The 17,530-nt window shown below is 36.6% G+C and overlaps 1 protein-coding gene across 1 annotated transcript; it reads left to right on the top strand.

Annotated features, from left to right (window-relative positions):
• Positions 1-3,475: 3,475 nt before the first annotated feature.
• LOC107038404 lies at positions 3,476-16,135 on the top strand. Its single transcript, XM_029126175.1, has 12 exons — positions 3,476-3,558; positions 5,008-5,157; positions 6,099-6,157; positions 6,236-6,377; positions 7,493-7,657; positions 7,729-7,851; positions 8,954-9,006; positions 11,525-11,690; positions 12,896-12,954; positions 13,034-13,175; positions 14,120-14,287; positions 15,702-16,135. Exons 2-12 carry the CDS (start codon positions 5,017-5,019, stop codon positions 15,843-15,845), a joined length of 1,362 nt encoding a protein of 453 aa, XP_028982008.1. The 5' UTR covers positions 3,476-3,558; positions 5,008-5,016; the 3' UTR covers positions 15,846-16,135.
• Positions 16,136-17,530: the final 1,395 nt, after the last annotated feature.

Genomic DNA, 17,530 nt, shown 5'->3' with positions numbered 1-17,530 from the left:
CAATTCTTTCACGGCAGAATTACAGGTACTCACCGGCATTTCCCAATCCCACGATCATTCGTAGACTTTCATCTAACGGTGAGTGAGGGCTTTTCTCTTTTCGAAATATCTTAGGTGTGATCGAACGGTAGAAATTTCGAAACATTCACCTGATAAAACCGGAGGCTCATGTAATTCTCTGTAGAAGGAATGTATTTACAAAACTTTGAAAACTTTCTTTTTTGTTCACAAGTAAATTGATTCAACACGACAAAATCTCTTCAGGGGAACATATAATTTTTCAACAGAACTGATTGTTTCTCTCCATGCAAGTATTGAAATCATTTCTGAAATCATTTCGATAATCACTTGATTTTTAATCTAGCTTACTTGCAAGTCATTGTGTTAATCGTTGATGAAATCAATTTAGTATCTCGTAGAAGTCGGACGAAATCATTGAATTCCGATGACTCACACTGAGAGAAGAAATTAGCTCTGCCGAAAAACTATACGTTCCACGTGTGAATATTTGATGGAGTGGCACAGATTTACTTGAGGGAAATTAACCAACTTGATAGAAGGAAATTTAATATCTTTCACGGAAAATTAAATTTTTGTCGTTATCATCAGAACTATCCCTAGAAGAATTCGAACTGCTGGCAGGAAAAAATATAATCTATTGTACGACAATCATTTGATCTGAGAATTCCATAGGTTTATACCATAGAAAAAATACATTGATGAGAATAAAATATGTTTTCACAAAAAAAAATTGTCCCCTCAAAATTATTTAGTTTTGCCAATAACACAGTTTTCGGTAAGAACATTGTAGTTTCCTCTTGGAATTATCATGTGTTCCACGGAAATTATAAGTATTTATTGGACAAAGATATACACTACTCAATAACATTCACTTGATAAAACCGGGGGGTTTCATATACTTCTCTGTAGAACGAAGGTATTTACCCTAAAGACATAAAGGCATTTGGAAACATTCGTTTTTCTTCACAAGTAAATTGATTCAACACGATAAAAGCTCTCCTCAGGGGAACATATAATTAAATTTTTCTTTCAGACAAAAAATATGACGTGAAAACCTCTTCAAGACTCTGGCTTTTACAGTGAATGAAGAATCCACCTTTCCCCGCAGTTGATTTTGCCCCGCCAACCCCTAATCGTCTGTGATTTCAATCACCACAAATACACATTAATCACTGAAATACTCCGGAATCATGAAATCACCTTTGGTGGCAGCTGTCGTCAGTCCCATCAACCTAATTCCCCACAAACCCGTAAACTTTATCTCCCGGTTCACCTCCCCGAAAATACCCTCCAAATCAATTATTACCGGATGTTAAAAATCGCCTCATCACTCCGTATTTTTCCCAAACGAGACAGCAAGTCATGCTCGTCACTCCGGTGAATCCACGGCAATGACATAATAACCCCCCACTACTGCTATCTCACCGAGTGATGACCGTAGGATACCTCCAATCTACCTCCCCTCCCTGATAAACTCACTGATTAATAAAACCCGCGGCATGTTTATCACGGAACAAATGAAAAACAAGGTATCTCAAAGTAAAATCAATAAATTCCAGTTGAGTCATTGGGTGTCCCGAGGAAAAATTCAAAAAGCCCAAATAATGATTCATCATTGATAGTTTTTCCCGCGAATTCTAACTTCGATGAGTGTAAGAAATTGATCCATCAAATTCTTTCTTGAATTATTTTCTTTTCAACAATAGTCTCTCGTTTGACTATGGTGTTTTTTAATAAATTATTTATTACAAAGGCCTGACCCCGACGACAATTTTCATATTGAGCCGAGAATTTTCATTTATTTTTTCTGAATTTATGAAATTTTTTCTAGATTTTAATCTTCTCCATAAAAGTTTCACTTATTTTGGTACTTGTAGATTAATTATTATCAATAATACTAGACTGTCGATTGAGTACAAACCTAAATAGAATGTTTCTGTTCATATTAACTTTCATTTAGAATTTATTTCCGATTTTGATCTCGAAAATGCAAGATATGTTTATACTACCTTAAATTGAGACAGTTTTGGGATGTGTTTTAGGTGCTTTTGAGATAAAGAAAAATTGTAAAAGATATCGGACCATGAAAATCGCAAGAATGAAATAAGTCAAATAATAATACGATCACTTATTTCGAGCTGTATTCGCTCTGAATTTTTGACTATTTTTTTAAGGTCGAGTCATCTGATCTGGAAATGACGGTCATGTGACGCACAAATTTTCTAGTTAAAAATGAGGGTCATAACTAATTTCTAATTTGTGACATAAATTAACAAAATAGGTTGATCTCTACTCTTCCTTTCTAAAAAAACAGGCAATATCTCGAGCGAATGGAGAAAGCAAGGTGGTTTTCATGAGTCCAATCGTCTTGCGTTGAATTTTCATGAAACCCGCCTAACAAACAAAAGAGAATTGAATACCATTGTATGAAACATGAATGAACGAATCATAATTGTCCGCATCATTTAGGTCAGCGGAAAATAGAATAATTTTACTTTCTTAATATTGCGTTTACTATAAGGTTTTCTTCGAACAAAGTTGATTTGAATTAATAGCTAGAATTATGAGATTATCTCACATTTTTGACGCTGAGGATAGGAGAATCTGAATGTAATATAGTGAAAATGATGATCGATTTTTTCACTTTGAACAAATAATATTAATATCCAAATACAAATTTCTGATATGAATAAAAAGAAACTGTGACTCAATATTCCAAATGAACTTTTAATTTTTAATTTGGTGCTGAAAATACGAGATGACAATATTCTAAGCACGGAATTATATTGATGAGATGAACAACAGATTAATTGAATTACCGTGTGAACTAACTAAAAATTAATAACAGTGTGGGCACGCACTTTTACCAGAGTATCAACAAACATTGAATTCCAGAAATTCACACTCTGAAGTGTGTTCTAGAAGGAATTTAATTGTAATTATGATTACATGTACCCTACTATGCCCCGGTCTCCCCTACATGAAATAGTCCTATTACATGAAATAAATAACTAAAGATGAAAATTGATAAAGAAAAAAGAAAAAATCATCTACACAGACGAAAAATCCCTGTCATTTATCCTTGGAAAATTGTGGCTGTCTTAGAACGGAAGGGGTTTGACAGTGGTCATAAACGCCTCGTCATGTAGCGTATTTGCATCTCAACGATACTAAATTCATCCAACGACAATAAATATCCGTCTAAAATCTCATCTCAAGATAGCCCTAAGATGGTTGTGCTCGCAGTGAACCAGTGAATTCCACCGTAATCTCAAAGTTTCTAACAAGTCACTTCACTTCATTTTGACAACAATCCCGGAGACAGTACACTACATTGCACAGTGTACAACATTGTCTGTAGCCAGAGTCAACTAAACCCAAGTGGCAACACTGCCATTTGCCGCTTATAAGAACGTGCCCCGTATAAGTTGACTCAGTTGAGCCACAGTATCTCGCCTAGTGAACGTTCACCGTTGGATTATTACTTTCGCTTCTCTCGCTCTCTATTACAACTGCAGCGCAGATAAAAATAATAAGGTGTGGTCTTCACTTCAGTCGCCCTACACGTGGCATTATATACCGGCATTATCTTATTATTTTGTATACTTCGTGATGGGGATGGGGCACCCGGGGAATTCTTCACTCTGTTTAATTTTGTGTTATTCCCTGGTTCATGGGCTGCGCGAGTAATAATACTGCAACTGTGATACATCAGATAAGAGATACTCGACATGTCCATTACACTTATTTGGGTCGAGCGCGGTATTTGTGATTATTAGCGCGGTGTTAATGGGGTATTATTCGGGAACATTGGGGAGGGAAAGGCTTTCGGTGAACATTGCTGATGCGTCTCGGGGATAATTGAATTATTTCGCGAGTGATTTTGATTGATTGCCATATTCAATGTTAAATATTTTTAGACGAAATTTGCGATATATTTTTTTAATTCCATCAATGAGTCCTATTGAAATTTCGAGGAATTTCAGCAGTGAGAATTCAAAATTTTATGCAAAAATCACTGAGCATTGTGAATTTCAGTTTAATAATTCCGTAAAAATTAAGAGAAATCAAGAAAATTCAGGTGAATGTATTTTTAAATTTTCAATTAACAAATTTTTGAAGAAAAAACAAGAAATAATTTTCTCAAAATTTGAAAAAAATTAATTTCCTCTGCGCAGTATTTCTATTTGTTTAATACCCATTTACTAGTCATTTGTAGTTCTTTCTATTCATTAAGATCATTACAACGTCATTACGAATTAAATACATTTCCCAATCATCTTATCAGTTTAAAAAATCTCCTCCAACAAATACCGATATTGTCCCAGCAGTAATTAAAAGACGAATAGATTTTGTATCGAGAGATTATCCAATCAGCCCGAATATAATTCCCTAAAGAGGGATTATTATCGACGGAATATCCGCAGAATCAGTAGCACAGGGCTCTCGGGCAACTGGGAAGCCAAGTATTATAAAATCCATAGCTCACGGATTCAAACTGACGGGGAATTAACGAACCCACCTCGATTCTCCAAAGAGAATCGACATGTACCCGACAAAGCCGTATAACAATCCCCTCGTTTCTCCGGGTACAATGAATTTCTCGCTTTCTACAAATTTTCTTTTGTCCACATTTTGATTTTTCGTAAAAAAGTTGATGAACAGAAATACCTAGGTATCCCTCGGTGTTCTATATAATGCCCCATGCAAGCATCCATGTGAATGCAAATGAGATTGTAAGTCATTCATGCGTATGCCCAGTCAAATCATAATACCACATTACTTCATGAAATGATGATAATGAAATGGGAATTTCAATACTGTGAGAAAGGCGGAATGAAAATCACAGCCAATGAGTACTAAAATTAATAAACTCAGGGATTAAATATGCTGATTGGGTATAAATCATGGATGTTTGATTATTATCATGTGAAACGCGCCAAACATTTAGTTTCACTGCTATCTGACAAAATCAATTATTTACAGAATTTAAAAATGACCATTGATTTCTATTACGTTCCTGGAAGTGCACCATGCAGAGCTGTGAGACTAGCTGCTGCTGCTGTTGGCGTTAATTTGAATCTCAAATTGATGGATCTAAAGAACGGTGAACACCTTAAACCGGAATTTGTCAAGGTGAGGAATGAGAAAAAAATTGCAGATTTTGCATTATCATGGTTGTTATCTCATTTATGGGTTTAATTCCATGTGATTTGACCTTCACGCTTGACCTGTAGTTGAACCCATCCCATTAACCCGCTGTTTGAAGGTTTATGAAAAGAGTAAGTTGACCCTTCAGCTTGACCCGCAATTTCACTTAAACCATAGGTCAAATAGATTTCTTGGTGTAAACTATTCTCTGGTCAAATTGACCTTTTATGTTGACCCATGAATTTGACCCATGTGAAGGTCAATGCAGAGTATCAAATTAAACTTTAGTTTGGCCCACATTATATAGCGAGAGAAAATTGTAGATCTTCGTTTTATAATGATTGTTATTTCATTTTTCTATCGCTAGTTTGATCCTTGATTTGGATCATACGATTTGACCTTCAGATAATTTATGTCAGATTTGTGTTGACCCTTCAGTTATCTTACCCATGTAAAGGTCAATTTCACCTTTTAATTTAATGCCTATCAAGGTCAAGGTCACCCTTTAGAAGGTTTATGTAAAGATTAAGTTGACCCTTCAGTTTGATTCATAGTTTCATTTAATTCATATTGAGGTCAAGTAGATTTTTTGATGTAAACCATTCTCGGGTCAAATTTACTTTTTTTATTGACCCATGTCGAGATCAAGTTGAGATGAATTTAACCTATAGCACAGTCAAGTTGGCCCATAAAATTGACCCATAAATTGGACCCATATGAAGGTCAAGTTGACCTATAATTTAATTCATACCAAGGTGAAGATAACCCATTCCTATTGACCCATAGCAAGGTCAAGTTGACCTATCAAATTTGTTATCGGTCAAAATTCACTCACACGAATTAACCCTTGAATATATTCTTCGTGTAATTTGTTGAAACCTAATTGTTCATCTAGATTAATAATTTTTGGAATTGCAATTTAACAGCGCAACCCTCAGCACACAGTACCAACCATCAACGACAATGGCTTCGTACTCTGGGAGAGGTGAGCTAAACTCCAAATACCTTTTACCCGACAATTAAATTAATTCCACGAAATATTCACCTGCAATATTCCTCTCAGTCGTGCTATCATGGGCTACCTAGTGGATCAATACGCCAAGAACGACTCGCTTTATCCGAAGGAACCGAAAGCCCGCGCCCTCGTCAATCAGCGACTCTTCTTTGACCAGGGCAACCTCTACGCTAGCCTTGCCGATTATTACGTAAGTATTCCTATTCGCTTCAACAGATGAACTCCTCTCACAAATTCACCCCGAAACTTTACCGAGTCTTACGTGATAAACAGAACGGGCACAAAATCCCTTTGTTGGGTTCAAGTATCCGTGAACGGTTCTATTGAATCACGGAGAAACAATGCAAATCGGGAAATTTCCCTTAAATCTTGTGAATACATGCTTTATTCATAATTTATTAAGAAATGAAAAAATTCATTTCTTCATAATGAACGGATTTTTTTTTGAAGGTTGAATGACAAAGATGTGTGGGATGATAAAAAGGGTCAAACGTTTTCACAACCCTATAATCCTAAAAACCTTGAAGGGTCAAATTGATCCTTCAGTTTGACCCATATTTTCATTTAACCCAGTGGACCTTTTGGTGTAAACCACTTTTAGGTTAAATTGACCGTTTGTATTGACCAATATCAGAGTCAAGTTTACCCATGAATTTGACCCATATGAGGGTCAAGTTGACCCATGAATTTAATGCATTTCAGGGGCAAGTTGGTCCATAAATTTGACCCACATGAGGGTCAAATTGACCCATAAATTTGACACATATTGGGGTAAAGTTGACTCATAAATTTGACCTATAACAGAGTCAAGTTGACCCATAAATTATACTCACATCAGTGTCAAATTGATCCATCAATTTTGACTTGACTTGTGCAATAATTTTTCTCTAACGTTTTTCTCTCCGTACCAGTGTCTCCCGCCATACCCTCATAACCAATAAATCGTCCCACTATCACCACGGATTTTCATTACCGAATACAGTTGAATCCTTGAATCCCATCTCACTGAGATTAGATAACCCAGATACACGTGACTACCGGTCCCAAAGGACCAAATACGTTTGTAATCATGTGTTAAGTAATTCGTTGAAATTCAGTAGTGCATGCTCGGATAGTTGCGAAACAATACTCACTTATTGTCCATTATCAGCTATTGGAATTGGGTAAATGTTTCAGTAAAGTTTGTGTACGTCCAGCATTACGTTATCATCCTCATACTCCGGTCGTTCGTTTTATCGCATACAGTTGTCCTCATACCTAGAAATAACCGCAGTAAATTTATTAATAAAAATTAATTTCCAATAGTACCCAATATTATTCGCGGGTGCCCCAGCAGACCCAGCCAAATTCGAGAAAATCGCTGGAGTCCTGGGTTTCCTCGACAAATTTCTCGAAGGCCAGAAGTATGTAGCAGGAAAGAACTTGACAATTGCTGATCTCACCATAATCGCCACCATAACAACTTTCGAGGTAAAAGAAACCGTTTGAAATGAGAGTGAAATCCTATTAAAATCGGAAAAATTAATTAAATACCTTTGCAGGCACTGTCATACGACATAACGCCATTCAAGAATATCACTAGGTGGGCAGCGGAAATTAAAGCTGAAGCACCCAAGTATCAGGAGGCAAATGCCGATGGAGTTGAGGCATTCAAAGAGCTGGTTGCTAATTTCTCAAAGAAATGAGAGAATTTTATTAATTACGTCTCCAGTGTTTTGTTAACTCTTGTACCCCTTCTTTTGGTGGACTCTTCCATTCATCTTGTCTCGTTTAATTCATCAAACTGAGATGGTGCTCTAGGTAGTCGGAGTATCTCCGGATGATTTTTCACTCGCACAAATTAAATTTTATTGCACGGAGTTCATCTCTGTGAGTTTATTATTTCGAGTGGATTATGGTTGATTAATAAATGTTCAGAAGTTATTACTTGAATTTATTTGTTTTTTTTAAACATTTGTGAGGGAGAAGATGAGAAATGAAGTGAGAGGGGAGAATGGAAATGTTTGGGTGGAGCTGAGAATTACAGCGTGTGGATCAAACTAAGGACCAACTTGACCCTTATTTTTACCCAGACGATTGGGCGTTTATGGGTTAAATTTGGGGTCAAATCGTATGGACCAAAAATGAGGGTCAATTTGACCTGCATGTTTACCTATTCAATTTACTCAATTTCACCCATAAAGGTCATCTAGGAGTCAACTTGACCCTCACTTTTACCCACACGATTTGACCTTTATGGGTTAAATTGAGAGTCAAATCGTATGGGTTAAAATGAGGGTCAAGAAAAGGTCAACTAGGGGTCAATTGAACCCTGATTTTGACCCATACAATTTGACTCTCAGTTTAACCCATAAAGGTCAAGTCGTGCGGGTAAAAGTGAAGGTCAAGTTGACCCCTGATTTGACCTCCATATTTAGCCATACTTGAACAAATGGACTTGTTGTACTTGTTACTGATCATGTGAATAATTTATCAAGGAAATGATAATAGAGGAAGTAAGGAAGATAGGAAAAATAAAATTGTTTAGGTAGAGCTGAAGATTAATTTGACCCACACAAAGATGAAGCAATACATAATCAAGTGGACCATTCAGTCCAACTCATATGGGTCCCAACCAAAAGAGTCAACTTGATGCACAGTATGAAGAATACAATTTTTTTTCGTATGAACCAAATCGAGGGCCAAGATTCTTAAATTAACCAATACCATTCAACCCTCAGCCTTTTCCACACTACCTCTCCCAAATTATTGTTTTCGGGATTTCAGCGTGCCCTGAAATTCATTCTCCCTCGCTTTCAGCTATTCCTCGAGGATCCAGTGTATGATGGATAATTACAGATCTACAATTTTTTTACCATAAAATCAAGATACTCCGGAAAACTTTGCCTCATTTAGTGCCACAAGTGACATCATATATTCCCGAAGTTCCTTCTTGTCGCGGAGGAAACTTCGTCAAACTCCTCAAATCTCGTCATCTCTACGCGTCGAGTTATAATGGTTCTTACTCGTTACCACCCATCTTCAATAGCTACATAATGAGGATGACGGATGAGAGTTTATATCGATTTCATCTCCATCATTTTCGTTTTCCGGAAATTTCCGAGTCCTTTAATTTCACATTCATGGTGGATCAATCATTGTAACGATGAATGGACAATGAATACCCGAAACTGGTCTGGATCCACTAAAAACCAACAGTGATCAAGCGTATGTGTATATCAAGTTAACATGACAATTGAATTTGCCTTTATGCAAGCTGCCAATTCGTGGATACAATGGTTCTTCGGATGTACGAGAATATTGTGGCCAAAGTGTGCGCGTTCAAATGGAAAATCTAATAGTTAGTGGACCAACCACTGCAGGAGGGAGTTTATACAACCGACGAACGTCATTATAATCGGTATATGCTTGAAATGGCAATGGTCTAACGATTATTGTCCGGGCTTTTAATGGCATGGAACTATCAAATTGACGGTCACTGTTGGTATTACTTGGAAATAGCCTTTTACAATTACGAAAATATTTGGTTTGAAGCGTAAATGATTTATCGATTTCCAATATTCGGGAGGGTTTTACGTCATTGGGATTGCACAACATTGAGGAGCGTACACATTTTTTTTTCTATTAGGATTTATAATATTACTCGCTCCGTTCATGAATCCCCATATGATCCCCATATGACTGTCATGATCCTTACTCTGACCCTTGTGACCCTTATACTGACCCTCATTGTACCCTTCGTGACCGGTATTTTGACCCTGGTGACCCTTAATTTAATCCTTGCGACCCTTACTTAGACCCTTAATTTAGTCCTTGTTACCCTTGTTTGGACCCCAAGTTTCTGACCCCCGTGACCCTTATTTGAACCCTTAATGACTTGTGATTGTTAATCTGACCCTTGTGACCTTTATTTTGATCCTTCATGTGACCCTTACGATAATCCTAGTAACTCTTAATCTTACCCTTGTGACGCTTATTCTGCCCCTTATTCTTATTTTGGATTTTTCATTTGAAATTTTTATCACGAGAAGTCTATTTGGATTTTTATAATATAATAGTTCTATGCAAAATGTAATTTCATTGGCGCTAAATATTCGTGATTTTAAAAAACATTTTATCACGATATTTAATTGGCAAATTACCAAATTGTAAAAGATACTTGGATATCATTAAGGATATTTAAGTATTTCGGATATTTCTTCTCCACTGAAACGCTTTTTTACTTGTATAGCCCAACCTTACAGCTTTCATTTCAGCCCCAAATATCCGGATATTTTACAATGATTTTATTATTTAAACTTTGCAGATCTGAATTTTAATCTCGATATTGAACCGTTAGAAAACATTTTAAAAATCTGAAAAAAAAATTGGAAAACTTCCTCTTGAAGGAAGATTGATAAAATAATTTAAACAATTTCAATTTTTGAAAATTACGGGCATTTTCTATAAGTAATGCATAAACAATCAAATTTCCATCATAAAAATTATTTGTTCGTTATCGTAAAAAAATTATTCCTGTACAGAATTAAATACCTCCAAATAACCAAAAAATAAAAAATCCATCCCCCGCACTCTCTTATAATCACCCAACATTGCCGATACTTTCGCACTGTGTTAGGTCAATTGATTAACCCTCGGGTCGATGTCATTATCCCTCAACCTTACCTCAAATATCCCCGGTACACACAATCCATCCAAAGTCAATACCGATAATGATTCCAGCCGATAATACCACCCACTCCTCCCCACCCCTCACAATCAATTGACGAAAAAACTCGTGAAAAATAAATCCCAAACAAACCCCAATCCCATTTTTCATTTTCCCTCATCAAGACCACGGAGAAGGTCACCAGGAGGTCATGAAAATCAATTCCCTCCCCAATCACTCACTCGTTTCTCCCCCTCCTCAGGGGTCTTCCGAATTCTCCTCATAATTTCCAACAAAGTTTATTCACCTTTTTTGTCAAATTACGCCAGTGAAAACTGTTTACCCGAAACGAAGACAGAAACAGACACGTGAAATTTTTTTTACGTCGACACGGGGTGAATAGACAATCCGATAAGGCGAAAATCTTGTATACAAGCGGGGAAAAAATGAGAGGAAAACGGTGTCCGGGGGGGGGGCGATTGAGGGAATCGTGTGCAGGTGGATTGGAAACTTTGCGAGCGGAGGGAAATGGCGTATGTGTACATTCGAGTTCAGTTTCAAGGAAATATACATATCGATTGATGTGCACTAGACCCGGTGGCACACTGCCTGCTCGAACGGTTTCTAGACGCGAAAAGGTGACAGTGCGTGACAGACGTCTCCGCTCTGTGACTCAATTCGGCATTGAGACTCGATAGATTAGCTCGAGGTACCATGTCCATTGATTTCTATTATCTCCCATTCAGTCCACCCTGTCGCGCTGTGATGCTAACGGCTGAGGCTATTGGACTCCCTCTCAATTACAAGAATCTTGATATTCTCACTGGTGAACATCTGACTCCGGAGTATGAGCAAGTAAAGTGGTGTCTTTTTTTGGGGAAGGGGAGGGGGCTATTTACAGTTATGGAGGGGTCATTAGAATTATAAATGAATCGATTTAAGGATATCCAAGCACACAGACCGAAAAAATTAATTTTATCAAGAGAATTTTATTTGAATCAACTATCATTTGATTGTTAATTTTCAAATAAACATGATTTTCTACCGGTTATCTCTTCTTGAGATACATTTGATTGGGAGAAATCGCACTTCTGTAGAATTAAAGTTCCTTTTATTTGCCGCAATAATGAGAGTATTTGATTTCTGTCTAACCAAAAGGTTGCTAACTCCAGAAATTCGTTGGTTTACTCAAACATCAAAATTATTCTCGTGACTGAATACGCTGTTATCTCAATTAACACGATCGTACGTTGTTCCAAGGAAATTATAATTCAAGTGAGCATTTCGTATGTCGAATCAGGATGAATATTGTTACGTGGAAACAGCTTTGAGATTGCAGTAAGATGTCGTTGAGTTGAAAGAAGTTTATAGTTCTTGACTAAAAAAAATCGCATTAGTTTCCAATAACAGAATCACAGATTACGGAAATGCAACACAAATTTGGATATCACAAATTGCGTTCAATGCGATGTACGGAAAGCTCAATTTAAATACCGGCTTCATTCGAGAAAACAACATTCAATTCATTCCTCAATCTAATCATCTCCTAGGTACGAATTTTTGATAAATTCACGAAAGTAGAAAATTTCTCGACTGGAGATTATATTAGGTTAAAAAAAATAAAAGTTTTCCATTTTTGTGGTGAATACATGTGTCGTGACGCCAAGGACTGTTTTATTTGATTCAAGTAAATGTATCTCAAGAAGAAATGATTGATTTTCACCGTATGATCTTATTTATTTGAAATTGGTTCAAGTATATAATACTTGTTCCAAGAAAGAAACATCTCCATCATCTCAGGCAAAAAAAATTACAATGCCAGAGAGTACAATCAGAATTATCATGAGAAACAAAATCTATTATCAGTAACTACAACTGTACGTAATTCAGTTCAAATCAAGTGTGAAATTGCCATCTGCGACAGTTGTAATCAGTACAACCATTCCCATAATCGTTGCATTTCATAATCTTGACGTCTCTCAAATGTTAATAGCCCCTCAAGTTAGTACCTCTCGTCCATAACGAGTGGATCTGCCCCTAATTTTCATCCGCAATTTCAGATGAATCCACAGAGGACCATTCCCTTTATCGTTGATGAGGATTACAAATTGAGTGAGAGGTAGGGAACGAGGCTTTCTGACGGAAGCCCTTTATTGACGCACGTCATGATTGAAATTTTTTCGTGGGTTTTCTCGCAGTCGGGCGATTATGTGCTACCTCGTGGATCAGTATGGCGGGGATTCGGGACTGTATCCGACTGGGGCCAGCGAACGTGCTGTTGTCCAACATCGGCTGCAGTTTGATGTGGGAAGTCTCTACAAATGCATCGCGGCTTATTACGTGAGTTTCGTAATGGCTGCGCGCTTGAAATTTTCAGGATCAACATTCGTCATCGACAATTCCATCTGTCGCGAATTTTCCAACAAAATCAGGGGTTTCAATGTTGAATTCTGTTTCGATGTACCATTAACTGCTCTAGTACGGCGTCCACATGCCGTATGGACCATTTCCGTAATTAGTAAAAATTCATTACCTTTCGTATTATTGTAGATATCGAAATTCCAAAAATTTCCCCATGAAGCAGATAAAATTATCAACACAATACGACTCGATTTTTTTTCAAGTTAATTATTTAATATTTTTCTTTAATACATAACATTACGGAACTGAATTCGATGTCGGATGCATATTCAAAGCTCTCGTTTACCGAGATAATTTTTATCACAAATTCTGAAATTTTTACCAAATATACTCTATACATTCCTTTGTCGAATGGAATGAAAAATTCCAGGAAAATCTGTATAAAGGAATCCCATAATTGAACAATTTTTTGGTGAACGCTTAAGATTATTATTAAATTTGAGTTCATAATTTTTGGATCATCACTGTAGAAGTTATCGCGTATTGAACAGCGAATTTGAGTTGAATTCTTAAGATTTTCCTCATGTTTCTCATAAATAATGTTTATAATATTCCCCGACTATTAAAGAAAATTCTAATACTGGCTTAGGAGATAATAAATAATGAAATTCGGGCTTGTGGCACGCATTTAATGGTTCAAAAATTTACGTTGAACTGTTCTGAACACTCGCCACTTGTTTGTCAAAATCAAACTATTTTGACCTCACCAAGCCGTAAACTACCGCAGTTAAGTGTCCGCGTTCAATAAATTGGAACACTCACATAACTGGCATTCGTTGATCGAAATATACTCCACCAAATGGCTGCCTTCGAAACTCAAATTTAATTGCAACCGGAGAAAGTAATGAATCCTAACTTTGCAGTATCCAGTTGTATTCCGGGGAGAGACTGAGTACAATGAGCCGAACTATGAGAAATTGAAGGAAGCATTTAAAATTCTTGACAAATTGCTGGAGGGGAATGAGTGGGCTGCTGGCAGTGACATGACTATTGCCGATCTTTCGTTGGTATCAAGTGTCACAACTGCCGAAGTATGATCCTTGAACCTTGGTTTAGTTTAGTTTGTATCAGGGGCCTCGGAAGGGGTATGAAATTCGAGATATTATTTGGTTAGCTTGGCTTCAAATGCCATTTGGTTTCTGTAGAAATCCATCTTCAAACCGTTCCGCTGCCCCTCAACGTCAATTTACTAATTAGCGCATTGAACTATTAAAAAAAATCTAAATTTCATGGACTCTTGATTAGTAATTTTCTGAAGAGTGATATTCAACTTGATTTGAGAAGAAAAATGGTGAAATTTCAAAGAAATTCTAAATTGTTTAGCAGTAGAAAGACAATAATTCCTGATTTATTATCATTTTCAATTAAACATGCATATCTAGTTCTAAATTTCTCTGAATTTTCCTGATTTTTATTAATCCCCAGAATGATGGCACTGAATTTCACAGTCTCCTTTTATTTTTCCATGAAATTTAGAATTTCTAATGTCGAAATTTCCGGGACAATTGAGGAATAATTTTCAGGAGTGACATTGAATTCGATTTAAGATGAAAAAATCCGGAAATTTCAAAGAAATTGCAAATTTTTTTACAATATAAAAAAATCAAAATTCCCAAATTACCAAATTTCTCTGAATTTACCTGACTTCTATTAATTTTCCCAGAATAATAGAACTAAAATTCACATTTTCCCTCGAATTTTCCGTAAAATTTACCATTTTTAATACCGAAATCCCTTGAGATTTCGCAACATAAAGAAAGTTTCATATTAAATAGAATGATTTGTGACTCTAATCTCTAAAATTTATACTTCTCGACGAAAAAATCTTGGAAATTGAAAGAAATTCCAAAGTGTTTAGCAGCAGACAGCTGAGACATCCCAAATTGACTTAAATTCCCAACCAAATATGAATATTCAATATCAAATTGTGCTGAATTTTCCATTAAATAAAAATTCAAGAACAAATCAGTAGTGAAGTGGTAAACGGAGATAAGTCGACTCATCTCCCAGTTGAGTTTTTGAGGAATATTTCCAAATCTAAGGGAGATATTCATTAAAAACTAGCCAATAGTCAAAATTGTCTTATCTCCTTTTACCACTTCGCTACTGAAATATACCCGAATTTTTGTAAATATTCTGTCACTAAAAAACCAATGATTCTTAAACACGAAAAACCCAATTTCCTTAAATTTTTAAGATGTATGAGAAATTTTGTGAACGCATTCACCTGAAATTGAATTCAAACTCACAAAATCGAAAATTCAGATGTCACTGTGACTGAAATTGTCGAGAAATCTCTAACAGTGTAAAATATACAATTTTCAATGCCAAAATTCCTCGAAACATCCCTGCAACCACAATCCAATACAAAAATTCAAGAAGTGCACCGAGAATGTCATCCAAAAGTCCTCGACAGCGCCCTTAATACGATCATTTACCCCCCAGGCCTTTGGATTTGATCTCGCGGACTACAGTAATGTAGCTGACTGGCTGGAAAGAGTAAAGAGTACAGCACCTGGTTACGATACTGCCAATGCCGAGGGCGTTGAAACACTTAAAAAAATAACGGGCGATACGAGTGCGGAATGAAATACCACTGACCTCGAACGTATCACTCCCCCATTTTCCCTTAATGCTTCTTCTCACAATAGTACAAGCACTGATCAATACCGCCTTTAATGTTCCTCGAGTTCCCCCTCCGTATTTCCAATTGATAATAACATCAATTGGTGAATCTGTAAACATTGAAGGTAATTCGATGCAAATTGATGATGTAAACAGCGGGCTAATGCTGATCAATCCGCATGTTTCTCTGTATTCAACATTTATGCTTGTACGGCTGGGTTATTTAGCACCGAATAAATAGCATTGCTAATTGAGCTGTCCTCTGTGAATTTTCTATCCCCTTGTTAACGGCTGAATTCGAATGAGGGTGCGCGGATTGATTGGGGATGAGAGGGCAACATGATATCGGGATTATTGGCGTGCGGTAATGCAGGGTTGTGTACCGTATTATGATAAGAATATTCAACGAATGTGTTATCAGCGGTAGGTTAGTTCTTCGTTATCTAGAGATTTCTGTCTTATCGTCGGTCGGCAATAGACCGTCGAGTCAAAAACCGAGCGGTCTGTCTGTCAGGGATTGCTGGTTGAGGTTAAAAATTCTACCGCAACGGAGGAAGTGAAATGAAACTGATTGTTCCGTTTTAAAACAGAATATTCAGCTTTACTTTACTGAAATTTGTCGATTCTTCAAATCTATCATTTAAACTGATCAATGGACAATTTTTATGAAACTGTAACATTTGAGTATTTTCCGGGTTTACGGTTTGTAGACCCTTTCCGTGATTAATCAAAATTTTACTATCTTTCGTACTATTGTAGATATCGAAATTCTAAAAATTCCCTCACGAAACAGTTAAAATTATCAACGCAATGCGACAGATTTTTTTGTCAAGTTATTTTTAATGTTTTTCGTCAATACATAATGCCGAGATAAACATTACGGAATGGAATTCGATGTCGGATGCATATTCAAAACTCTCGTTTATCGAGATAATTTTTATCAAACATTTGGAAATTTTTAACGAACGTACTTTATACATTCCTTTGGCGAAAGGCGTAAACGAAATTTCGATCCAATGAATTACTGATTTGTTATTAACAAATTTCTGGCAATCGCCGATCTTGGCAACCCCTTGTGCTATCGAACTGAGATTGATCTTAAAAATTCCAGAAAAATATGTTTAAAGGAATACCGTAATGGAACAAATTTTTTATGGAAGCTCAAGATTATCATTAAATCTAAGTTCATAATTTTTTGATCATCAGTATAGAAGTTATTGCGTATTGAACAACGAATTCGAGTTGAGTTCCTGTCTTCAAATTTTCAGTATAATTCCCAAAATAACGTCAAACACTTTTACAAAATTGAATGAAGAAATTCTAGATTACTCACAGTGACACCCTCAGGCATCGCGATTCCTCGCGGCAACATCTCCCAGATCCCTGAGACTCCGGGATAATTTTATGTGTCGGCACGTCCCGTGTGAAAATCCACGAGAAGGATGTATTATGCAGGTGAGAAGCCTCAAGGTGTTCCACCCGCACTCTCTGTCCCATTTAGCATTGTCATACTCCAGTTTACATACGGAATTTTCAACGATTGTCGCATTTGATATTTGATATTGAGCCGGGTAAATGTGGTCCCTCGAGCCAGGTGCTCGGAGATTTATCACGGAATATAAATCTCGAGTTCTCCAACGAGGTCAATG

This window comes from Diachasma alloeum, unplaced genomic scaffold (genome assembly GCF_001412515.2).
Source record: "Diachasma alloeum isolate Michigan unplaced genomic scaffold, Dall2.0 Dall_scaffold_00178, whole genome shotgun sequence".
Taxonomy (NCBI): domain Eukaryota; kingdom Metazoa; phylum Arthropoda; class Insecta; order Hymenoptera; family Braconidae; genus Diachasma; species Diachasma alloeum.
This window is presented reverse-complemented; position numbering and strand designations above follow the sequence as displayed.